Raw genomic sequence first — 12972 nt, forward strand, 5'->3', positions numbered from 1 at the left:
CATTCCTAATATAAATGCAATACTTTTATATCTGGATCTTTGTTGATGTGTTTAAAAAATGTCTATAATAAAACATAGTGAAAGCTGACATCAACTATTCATTCTTACATTGATTTAAATGAGGGACCAATTAAATTAGTGTTTGTTTTGGAAAACATCACATTCCAATTACATTGCATACGGGTTACCTTTATTTTTAGTTACATCGATGTCAACGCACTTTTAAAGTATAGATCAAGAAAAGAAACAGCAAGTATCTGCGTTCTGTTTTCGATATCGCGTGAACGCCTAGTTGAAAAGTAAACGCGCGCGTTTAACACATTTTTACGCACATGTGACACTGGAAGGAGAGGGAGCAAAAGCGCTTTTTGTATACGCCAGGCAGACTCTAGAGATGGAAGCGGTGTGAGAGAGGAGGGACTTGAGACTTCAGTTTACGTTTCTGTGTGGAAAGCGAAAGGCGCTCGCGCTCGGTTCTGTCTGACTGAGCAACGGAACTGTCCGCGCGCGCGTATCGTTTCCAGTTTGCGCTGACATAACCGTCGCTTGAAACTCACACAACTGGGTCCACATTCGGTGAACTCGGCGAATCCTAGAAGTTGTCTGTTTCTTTCCAAGCCTGTCTCTTCCATGCCAGGATGTGAATTTTCAAAGGATTTAAAGCCGTGCCATGGTTTTGACCCGCGCGCTCCACACAGAAATGGTGAGTGATTAATTTATCTTGAACTTGACCGCTTTATAATTGGGCTAAAATAAAGAAAACTCTTCAGTCTCTTATTCTGTGGTAAAGCTGAAAATACACAGAAATGTTTAGAAAAAAGTGTTTTTATATGTAGGGTGTATAGCCTGTAATATACTTATTAGTCAAACAGTTTTGAAACGAATGTGTGGGAAATATTAGCTGTCAGAAATAACGGTGTTCTGTAAGACAACACTTTCTCACATTAGTTTAATATTACTGATTTAATTCAGGGTTTTTAATGGAATATCATTTATTCATATTCAACGCTGAACATCTTTAAAATTCAGTTCATAATCAAAGTACACACGCAAAACCTGTTTGAAACTCTTCTGAAACCTTTTTTTAAATACTGATGTAAATGAGTCTTTTCAACAAGTGGTTTGGCAGTAACATGATTTCCCATGTCATCGTTTATTGTTGATAAATACAAATGTCATAATAGGCCAAGACATTCTTCACATTTGGCACAGCATTGTGTAATCTAGTTAAAACGTGTCCCTAAGGACAGAGTGAATCTATGTACCTTGCCCAAAGGTGCAAGAAGCACCTTAACTGACTAGATGGTGAGACTATCAAGTGCTTAAGGGCTTTTAAAGCTCCCATTAAATATTGATATATTATGATATTTAAATATCAAGATGCTGTGAAAGCACAGGCACTTGAGCAGAGCCTTATATTACTGTTCTGTAGTGATGTGTTTTAGCCGAAGGCCACCTGAGCTCTAAAGTATCATGTAGCAATTTTCTTTAGCTCTTTTTTTAAAACATTTCTTAATTTTACTTTTCTTTGTTCAGCATTTTTTTGTGGATTTTAGTGGCTTTACGATCAACGTTTGAAAATCACCTGTGCTGACTAGATGTTGACAGTACATTTTTACAACAAGGTAATTTAATGGTTGTCACATTTGGAAAGCGCTCTTTCTCAATCACCAGGCAGTAATCCTTCTTCATGATTTGCAGCTATGAGAGAAGAGAGAGAGAAAGGAGGGGAAAGAGAGCTAGAGTGTTAGAAATGAATACTTTGGATTTGTCTGAAGAGTTTTTGTATGTAACTTAAAATGTGAGCTGATCTTCGTCTAAGGTTAAGAAACAGATCTCACTAAAGAAAAAAACACAAAATAGGGATATTTCCTCATGTTTTTTTTTTTTTTTTTTTTTTTTTAAACATATTGAATTGACATTCATAATCTTTGCCGGAAAAACTATGTAAACCTGTTGGATAATGGGCCCTATTAAGAGGGTAATTTCAATGAGATTGGAAGAGGTGTGAGTTTGAGTGCCGTTCCCTGCAAAACAAACACAGACTTTGTTTGTTGCTATCTCAGACTATGCTGTGAACGACAGGTTTATGAAGTCAAATTTGCCATGATTAAGTGAGACTTTTAAAGACCTAAGAAAAAGATTTGTCAATATTAACAAGGCTCGAAATAGAGTAGGTACAAACCATTCTAAAGATTAGTGATAGACCGATATTTTGGCCAGGCCAATTTATAAAAAAATGTTTTGTTCTTTAGACATTATTATTATTGCCCAATATCCGTTCCATGCAATAATTGTTGCCGATTGTTAGAAGTAAGACTTGACAGTGGATGATGCACATTTTCAATTTCAAATATTTTGCCATAAATTGTGTGTAAAATAGGCCCTAAGTGTTCATTTAATTTCATGAATTTTACATACAATAACAATCGGCCATCCTGCTCTGTAGATATTGATATTGTATTTGCATTGGCCATTGAAAAACTAAAGATTCACAGTCAACCAGACAGTATCAAAACAAGGAAATACAACAGCATTGTTTCTCTTCCTATTAGTGTTCTGCTAAAATCAAACAAAGAGCAAATTTCAAGGCCAATGGGTAATTCACAGCTAAGGATCTCCATTCCATTTTGCAATGGCTAATCAGTCAAAATGCACGCATTTCCAATAAAGAGAAAATACTGGAAAAGACAGGCATGAATGGGGAACATACCAGAGAAGAAATAACTGCTCTCCAAAATATCATCTGATATTATATCTGATATCATCTGTATTTTAAAGACTTTAAGATTTTATAATATGAACAGCTAGTTATTTCACCATGGACAGATGAGTGACTTAGATAAAGGCTCTCATTTTAGGTTAAATGCAGGACTACAGATTAGGGCTAGGTATAGATACACATTTCCTGTTTTGATTCAATTCTGATTCACAAGCTATTGATTCGATTCCAATTTGATTCAAATGGGTATTTTCAGTTACAATGTCTATTTTGCATCTCTCTCAGCTAATGCTGTTAATTTATACAGTGGACTAACTTGATACATTATGAAAACATAAATTCTATTTTATTATTAGTTTTTCATCATTTACAAATCATTGCATTCCATAAAAAAATATGATGTCTTGAAATTGCATATATTGAATTGCATATATATTGTATGTATATAGCCTATTGTGTATGTTTATTGTTAACATGCCTAATTTGTACTATTTACAAGTATTTACATTATTTATAAAACACATGCTAAAATGGTACTGTCTCTTTAAGAATACAGGCAGTTCATTAGCAGCTGAGCACACATTAAGGTGAGTGGAGTCAAATGACTTCTTTTTCTGCATCCATGCTACGCCTGATTGAAATTTAATCTTTATTTTTATTTGCTTTTTTGGTCAACCACTGACTGTAAAGAACAGAAACGGTATTAATGACATTATTCAATGACAAATGGATTGCTTGAATCTCATCTTTAGACAAACATTACACAGAACGAGTCAAACCAAACTTTAGTTCTCAACACAGTGAAACGAGCTCCGTGCTGAACTTCTTCAACACTGTACTACTCAATCACTTGTGAATGAAATCGGAAAATGTACCAGACAGTGGCTAAATGCAGATATTTTAGTTGCATAGCACTAAATTTGGTCACATTGTAGAGGATTGAGCATAGAGTAAAAAATTGATCTTGGGATTTAAGAAGCAATATCAATAGCAATAAATAAAGATTGCAACGATCGGAAAAATCACTTTGTTTACCCAGCCCTACTACAGATAATTCTAAAAAGTTCACAAACAAATAGTTCTAATGGGATGCTTCAGGTAGTGATCCTGAAAGAGAGGACAGAGACCACCAGTAGTCCTCTGTGCTGCACTGTAAAAATGTCCGTAATTTTAACGGTAAAAGACTGTAAAAATGCTACAGTAAAAAAAAAAATGTAAATTGTTAATTAGTTACCATAAAATGTACGTTAAAATTTTAAAATATATTTAAAAAGACAATACATGTAGTTTTACAGTAAAATGTTGTAAAAAATTAAAACATTTTAGATGAAAAAAGTATGATTTTCCTGTATAATTAACGGTTAAAATGTATATTATGTTTAACAAGAGAGTACAGTTTTTTTGTTTTGTTTTGTAAAAACAATGGGATTTCTTTTTTTTTTTCAGTGTGCTGTGCTTAGCATTAGCAATAGGATAAGTTTATCACTTATCCAGAGAGCTGCTAAGTCAATTTGTGTTTATGCAGTAGTGAGTGCAGAGCGGTTAATATTGCCGTGCCAAGCATGGAACGAATGTATTTTGATAGATAGCTTACTAGGGGGCACTGGCCAGAAGATCAATATGTGGTCTTTTACATTGCATTAGGGCCCCTGTGCCGAACCTAAAACCAAAGGTGAAGCCCTAAGCGACTGCGAACATGCAGCTCTATTTACATTTCCTGAAACTCCCTAATCAGTTTCCTCTTTTGTGTAATCACTTTCCATGGACCCAATGTGTAAATCCATTGATTAAATAGAATGTACTGTAGTTGTAGGTGGACGTGGAGTTTTAAATTTTCAAAGGGAGCCATGTTAAGCAATGTTCGATTTTGACATGAAGAATTAATAAGTCTGGTACACTGCAGTGATTGGAATGATTAGTTTGCCTGTCCCTGGTGTTGCCATGGATGTTGAGTAGTTTGTTGAGGAAACATCTTATGCTGGTTGAAAGGAGGAACTTTTATCTGCTCACAGAGCTGCTGTCAGACGTGATGTTAATGCATTAAACAGTTAATGGTTATTAATGCCATTTGTATCTCAGAGTTTAGCCCTCCTCAAAGCTTCAGATTACTGCAGTAATAAAAAGTGTTTAGGAATCAAGGTTTTTAATGAGGTGCAGACACATTTCCCTCAATGTGAACAAGAGCTCTTGTTTTCCCTCACTTGTCTAAAAATGGGCACTGACCCCAGACACAAACTGTGATGAATTCTGCATGCACCGTTAGCCTGCCTCTCCAGTTTCCTCCTCATTTGACCTAAGATCACACTTTTAAATTCAAATCTGATCTTTTGTCTTGTACTGATATCGCATGGATATCTGTCAGGCAAATTGGATGTTTATTTATTTATTAGGGAAATACCAAGGTTAGTATTAAAGGAATGTTCTGGGTTCAACACAGGTTCAATAACAGCATTTGTGGCATAATGATGATTACCACAAAAAATTTATTAGACTCGTCCTTTGTCTATTTTTTAAATAAAAAGCAAAAGTTGCGGATATATTAAGTCACTTACAATGGAAGTGATTAAGGCCAGTGCATAAACTTTAAATTATCCATTGTTTCAAAAGTCTAGCCAGAAGTAGAGCCCAACTGATATGGGATGTTTGAGACCAATACCGATTTTAGAGGGGGAAAATTCACTGATTACCGATATGGTGGCCGATATAGTTAATTTTTCAGTCGCTTTTCAGCCATCTGTAGGTGATAGAGGAAAGAAAATTTGATTTAAGCTGGGCATTTTTAAGATGAGTATTTTTTAAATGTAGAGATAACAGTTCATCTTAACTGATCATATATTTTACGTATAAAATATTGATCTGAAAATTAACTAGTAACTATAGCTGTTAAAAAAATAAATGCAGTGGAAAAAGCACAATATTTCCCTCTGAAATGTAGTGGAGTGGAAGTATAAAGTAATAGAAAATACCATGGTAATACTCAAGTAAAGCACAAGTACCTCTAAAACATCATCAGCAATATTTCGCTGTTAATGTATAACAAAACAGTCACAAACAATAACTCATGGTTCGCTGCTGCCGAGTCAAGAGATAAATAGCGGCAGCGGTGTTAAACCATATTCTGCTATACAAGTTCAGGAGAAACATTCAACAGTGGAAAACCAGACTTTTAAATATTACATTTTGTAAATGCAGTGACTGGAATTGTTCGATTGAAGGCGGTACCAAACTGCAAATCCTGAACAAAACAGTTTGGTGAATACATGTTTACACATTAGCTTCCACTCAGCTGACAAGGTATGAAAGTAGCTACGTGGTTAGCTGGTTAGCTATAAGCTTGTTGTCACAGAGAGTAAAAGATGGACATTGTTTATTTACTTTCCAGCATTGCGTCTCACCAACCAGGTAACAACGTAACGTGAAATCAACACTCAACAGAAACAATCCACCACCGCACCATTGTCTGCTGAGCTGCAAAAAGATGCTCTGATGTACCTTTCAATCTGCTATGTTACTGACTGCACTGACAAACTATAGCTGGCTAACATAGCAAATAGATGTGATAAACATGAGTGACATGGTTGTCAAGGACAGGGTTAATGTTATATTAGTTATATTGAAAAGGGAAAATGATGGGGTCATTGTTTATTAACTTTCCAGTTTGTATTTCACAAACTAGTAAGCAGCTTACTGGTAAGACACCGCTTAACGCCACACTGTCTGCAGAACCACCATCAGCTCAGCTCTGTAAACAATGGAGTTGGAGCACGCTCTGCTGGACAACTATGTTATGACACCAATTCTAAATCACCCCAAGCATTGTTTTCTGCATTATATGTTCTGAAATATAAGTTTTAATATCTGCGCATATCGGAAAACGTATACGGCGATACGATATATCTGTGAAAGGCTAATATCGGCAGATAATATCGGCCGACCGATAATATCAGCTAACCGATAAATCAGACAAACATTTTACATGTTAACTTCATTTTAGTTTGATGAAATTGCTTACTAGACTTATCTGTGGAAAATTATGTCCAAAATTACAACTTTGTTGCCATGATGACCTTACACCGTCTTAGGGGATCCAAACTTACATGTGAAATTATGGTTTAGGTGAAGTAAGCAAATTCTGCAACAGATAGTTTGTAACACATTGTTCTTCACATCAAAGAATGGATTGAGCATGTTTAAGTTTGGGATAATGTACTGTACAGTCATCCGGTCATTACAAATATACCCCGACAGGTTGATCACAAAGCACATAGATAAATAAATAAATGGGCATTGAATATTAATTTGAGTTGAAATTATTTGATTATGTTAGAAGAAAGAGACCACAGAGTGATCCAAGGCCACACGGCAGCAGAATGCGGTTGTCAGACCTGTTTTGAGTGCTTAATACGCTTACATTCACACACAGGATGGTTATTTACAGGTGTGACAACCGCATTCTGTAACTGAACTGACACCCGCAAATTTTCAGGTCTCACAGCCCCATTCTCGGCAAACCTGTGCTGTGTGAACAGAACTGTACTGGACAACTAGTTCTTAGTTACGTCATGTACAGTGTGAGACATGCTGCACTGTACACGCGTGTGTCTGGTATGTTTCATGTGGGGGTTTTTTAGCTCACGGAGATGGAGAAATGAGCTGTGTGTCATCCGAAAATTCAGCAGCTGTCTTCCACCGGCTGCTCACGGGTGCGAGCCGCACGACACAAATGCTGCACTCTTCACGTGGTTAAAAATCATTCAAAGCTGCTGTCAGTTCATTATGATCTAATGGATGAACTCGTGCCTCGATTGGACTCGTTTATTTAATAACGCCATGGAAATTGTGATAAGATATGCCGGTGTTATGGACTTCGCCATCTTTTAGTCACTGTCACTAATGGTTACAGCTGTTAGATTATGGTTGTGACTTTGGGTGTTCATTCATACAGACAGCATTCAAACTGCTACTGTAAGCTGTTGTATGAATGGGATTTTTCAAGACTCACACATGTAAGTAAATTTGGTTGTCAATCTTAAACACTGATTGTGTGAACATATCCCAAGTGACATAAGACTAGCACAACTAGGATATTGGTTGCTTTGGACACTGGTCAGTTACACAGTTTAGTGGTTTTAGAAAAACATTTGACTGCTGAGATTGACTAATCAGAATAAAACATTCTAGAGAGCCGTGTAATAACATGTAGGCCTAATAAAACAGCATAATGGCCAAGTATCATGTCATATCTAAATCTAACAGTAGTTACACTGATAGCAACACTTTGGATAAGGTTTACGGATAAGGTTTACATATAGGGACATTCATGCTGCACACTCATAAAGGTGCCTCAGATTACAGTATTAGAAGAAACACCCCATTACAAGTTCATTGTTATGAAAAAGCATTGTGTTTTTAATATTTACACATTTAATTGTATAAATATTCATATAATACTAATTTTCCTTTGTCTTAAAGAAAGCCACCTTCTAGTAGGTTATTGATGTTCTTGAACAACACTCCTTTTACAGATCCACAGTCCTCTGCTGTTTATAGAAAAATCCAGGTGCTCTTGGGCCTAGTGTGTGTTATCAGAAGACCGATGGCCTCATTATCAGAGTGGGTCCCACTGGAGGCATGAAATCAAAGTAACACCTGGATTTCTGTTCATTTGCCTCTAGGGCTGAAACGATTAGCCGACATTATCGACAACGTCGACAATAAAAAATTGTCGAGAAAAATGTTTGTTGTCGAATAGTCGTTTGATCTCATTTAACGTAACACGAGATCACATTAAACTCTAATGATGACTCGTGAGAGCAGCACTACAGCTCACGCCTGACTGAGGAGAGGAAGAATTGCACAGCTCACAGTCCAGATGCACAAACTTTCCAATCTGCTACAGGTGATGTAGATCGCAAAGTATGAGGGAATTATTATTAAAAAATACAAAATAAGTAAATACAGAAGCACTCTCATTGTGGAATAAGCGGAGCCGGAGCTCTTTAAAGGAAACACCCCAGCGTTACATCTTAAATGCAGTTTTAAGTTCAAATAATATGGAAGCAGATCATGTAAATAACTACAAATTCCGAAACTGGCCTTTCTCTGTGCGGTCAGCGCCTCTTCTGTGAGTTGAGTGAATGTCCCGATCTAAGGGGGAGAGACTGAAACTGCACCCGGCTGATGCACACTCTGTCACGGGGATGCTCATCCCTTGAGCGTGCACGCTTAATGCAGATAGATTATAACGTGATGGCTCGCGACTTATAGTATCATAATACAGTATATGTGTCACTGTGCATTTCTTATTGTGAAGAAAATTGGCAATACGCAGCTTTATTAATAAGAGTGAGTTTGTTTTTTTGTGAGTTAAACATGTATTGAAGTGAACAGAAAGGTGAGAGAGGTAGTATTATACACTGCAGCAAAATACATTTTTGATTTGTTTTTGTTTTGGCTTGCTTTCCAATATAAATATCTAAAACTCCTTTAAAAGAATATACATTTACTTTAGCAGCTATACTGCAGAAGACAACATTTTTTATATGAGAATGTTGAATATATTATTAAAAATACAAACATTTTAAAATATCTAAAAATCCTTTAAAAAAAGATGCATTCACCTGAGAAGCAGCATATAAGATATTTAGACTTGCTTTTAAAGAATATATCTTGAATATAAGTATATTTTGTCTTTACTGCACTTGCAGAAGTATAACCAAGTGAAAAAATATACTTATATACAAAATACACTTATATTTATGATACATTCTCTTAAAAAAAGTCTAAATATCTTATATGTTACTTCTCAAGAAAATGTATCTTGTTTAAGGATTTTTAGACAATTTTAAATGGAAAAAAAGACAAAAACACTTGATAACAATAGGATTTTTTGTAGTAAATTTCTTTACTGAATTAAACTTAATAAAAAGTATTTTTTCCCCTTTAATTCAGTGAATGTCATTTAGAGGTATTTTTAAAAGATGATTGTGTCCTCTTTATTGTTAGTAAGCATGTTTAATACAACCTTTTAAGCACGTTTAATACAACCTATTTGCCTCAGGATGTCCACTAGTATTACATTGCATCTCCGTGTAGATCACAGCAGTTATTAGGAGCACTGCAATTTTAGGGGAGCTAAAAGGCTCCAGCTAGTTAATTCTGAGAAAGTACATTTTTACAGTGGCTTAGAGACATTCGTACTAGAGCGGTACATACTGAGTTTGTTAGCTCACATCACACAATTACACCATTACTTCAGCAATTTCAGATTGTTCTTTTTCTTTGCCAAATGTGATTAATAAGTCCTCATTTTGTTTAAAAATCCTTCAGTTCCTCTGTGAACTGGATTGATAGGACATATTTGGTAGCATCTGGGCCAGTTTCCAAGATCTGAGCTTTTAAAAGCTTTTTGTTTTAAACAAAGAATTAGACAATTGAGTTTAGTTTACATGTTTGGCATTCTGACATTTATGATATTAATAATATTGATTTCCCTTAAGACATATGCATATTAGTCCTGGAAATATATTTAATTTGTTTGTAAAACACTCCAGGATATTTACCAGAGTTGCAAAATTATTTTTATTTTGTTTATTAAAAAGAAAAAATTAAAGAAACTAAAATAAAGTCCTTTGAATCAGTCATTTAAGGCAAAGGCGCAGCGGTGAACTAGCTGTTCTGCTGTGCACTAACCATGACATGGGAATACTTAGGAGATATGAAAAAAACAAGCTTGCTGCTGTCAGTGCTCGCCTGCCTGCGGATATAAAGCAAACCCAGGAATGGAGCACTTGCTCTTATGTGTGCTTTCCTGGCTTGTATAAATGTGGCTGACCTGTCACTGTTTTATCTCTGTCACTCCTCTCTGGACTCGATTGAAGAAATCTACAGTTTACAAGTGCGGTCTGGAATGTAAAAGCACTCCATATGTTGTACAGTAGGTCGGATCAATTTGTCTCATGGTGACAAATGAAAATGTAAATTTTATTTTAATTTGCATAGTTGTTCAGAATTATTTGCAGGCAGAGACAGAGTGTTTGACATAAGAAGGATATTGACATAGTAAGGATAATATTTGTTCTACATAATACCAGCTAAAGCCCTTAACGATTAGTTGTTTCTATTACCAGTAGCTTTACTGCTGTCACTTAGCCAGGACTACACGAAGATGCCTTTCTCTCCAAAGCAAACGAACTTGATATTCTAATCAGGTTTTTGCCATTTGTATTTCCACGCAAGAGCCAGTTTAAGTTGTGTGCCAAATAATCGATTAAACACACTCAGCTCTCTGCTCTCCGCATGAGTTTGTACAGAGTCTGAATTCTAGGTCTGGTGCAATCTAAACGCTCCACATCTGACACTTAGACTAGGAGTGCATGAAACCCAGACAGCAAACTGTGAAGTATTTACTCTGAAGTAACTCGAGAGAGAAATCATCATAGTTTACCCTGGCAAAGGTGCACCAGCTTTATTATGCCTGTATGAGATACCATTGCGTCCTCTGCACCCGCTGACTCTAGAAAATAAACACTTAGAGCTACAGCCCACTTCACAACGTGAAAATGGATTCCACCAAGCTTTTTTCCCCTGCCGGGCTTCATCCATTAAATCTGTTTTGATTTGATGAATGAATTTCGCAAAAATGTTTAATGCTTGCAAAATGATAGCTTGGAACATAGTAATGATTTGTTGTACAATGGAATAACGAGTAGGAATAAAATACTCTCAAAAATATTACCCTAGAAGGAAGTTCTTTTACATAAAGATAAGGACACCTTTCCATTATAAATTCAGTATTTCAAAGCATTACAGTATGTGGATTTGTTACAGTTGTATTTAATATAGAGCAGAATGCTGTTTTAGGGCTGGGCGATATGTAAAAAAATATTTTTATGATAATCGCCTTAAAAACTATCGTGATATACAATTATATCGTCAACCCCCCTGCCGAGGGTCGGTGAATATTTTTGCTTTATTGATTTTGCTTTAAAAAAATAGATTAATTTATTGAAACATGAACAACATAAACAAAAGATATGGAAAATAATAATAATTATTAAATAATTAAAAATAACTAAACTGGTGTGTTCAATAGCACATTATCATATTAGCATATTTTTGCTGTGGTATTGAAATTGGTATCGAGAACCATGAAATTTCACTGGTATCGGTACCGACTACTGAAATTTTTGTACTGTGACAACACTACTCACCTCCTGAGATGATCGGAGATCATTTGCAGCATTCTCATAGATGACATTATGCTTGCAAATAGTTTTCAGATGAATGAAACAGAGAAAAAGGAGTGAAAACTCTTTACATGCACTTATTCCACGAGACAGGCTCGCGCTGCAGCCTACATGCGTGTTTCCACAAGACAGGCTTGTGCTGCATGCCTCTGAACAAACAGTGAATCAGACACGAGCATTGACGGCTTTTCTTTTGTCTGTTCTTAAAAATATAATAAATTGTGTTTCTTCAAGTGCGTGTCTTTGTGACTAACAGCATTTCTTGTCATATGTCACTCCGAGACGTCTTACAGGTTGCCCGCTTGTTGCGGGTAGATGAACAAAACTACCCGCGCATGAAATAGGCTACCTGCATTTGGACAAGCTTGCGAACTGGATTCAGCCTCTTTGCGGGTGGTGGGTGCTAGTTTCACACACTGGCCACTGTGTAATATATTTGGCAACTTCCCAGATCCATGGTTTTGCCATTTCCCGATATTGTTGATCAGCGTCTGTCAATTGAGTGTCGCAATCAGCATTGGGATCTTTGTAAGATATCGTCAATATATGAAAACATCATCCTATCGCCCAGCCCAATGCTGTTTGTTTTCCAAATAAAGTAACCCACTATTCAGTATCTACAGCACTGTACATCCCTGTCTCCATTGCATTTATATAAATTCCATTAATTACATAATTTCCCTGTCTGCTTAACGACTCCAATATAAATCAAGCCTGTGGAAATTAATCTAAGCATCTTCCTCTATTCATTCTATAGAAAGGAAAAAAGTTGAAAAATAAAATGGAATTTATTAAATAACAACAAGGGCAAAAACCAAAACCAAAACTCCTACAAGGGGGATAAAACAAACATAAACTACCCCGAAGGAGATCCAGGCTGGGGCAGAGAGAAAAAGGACCGACCAGACTGAAACAGGAACCAGGTGGGAGAAACAGGACGGACAGGGAAGACTGAAAACACAAGACTGGAAACAAGACAAACTGGCACTGGACAGCAAACAC

At 36.1% G+C, this 12972-nt stretch overlaps 1 protein-coding gene across 1 annotated transcript in view; it reads left to right on the top strand.

Moving 5' to 3' along the window:
* Positions 1–487: 487 nt before the first annotated feature.
* The window catches only part of LOC127417998 (5-hydroxytryptamine receptor 4-like), a 151873-nt gene continuing 139388 nt past the window's right edge, over positions 488–12972 (top strand). Inside the window, exon 1 of the mRNA XM_051658303.1 lies at positions 488–703. Coding sequence (XP_051514263.1) covers positions 631–703 — 73 coding nt within the window. The 5' untranslated portion in view covers positions 488–630. The remainder of the gene's footprint in view (positions 704–12972) is intronic.

The sequence above is a fragment of the Myxocyprinus asiaticus genome, chromosome 27, assembly GCF_019703515.2.
Source record: "Myxocyprinus asiaticus isolate MX2 ecotype Aquarium Trade chromosome 27, UBuf_Myxa_2, whole genome shotgun sequence".
Classification (NCBI taxonomy): Eukaryota; Metazoa; Chordata; class Actinopteri; order Cypriniformes; family Catostomidae; genus Myxocyprinus; species Myxocyprinus asiaticus.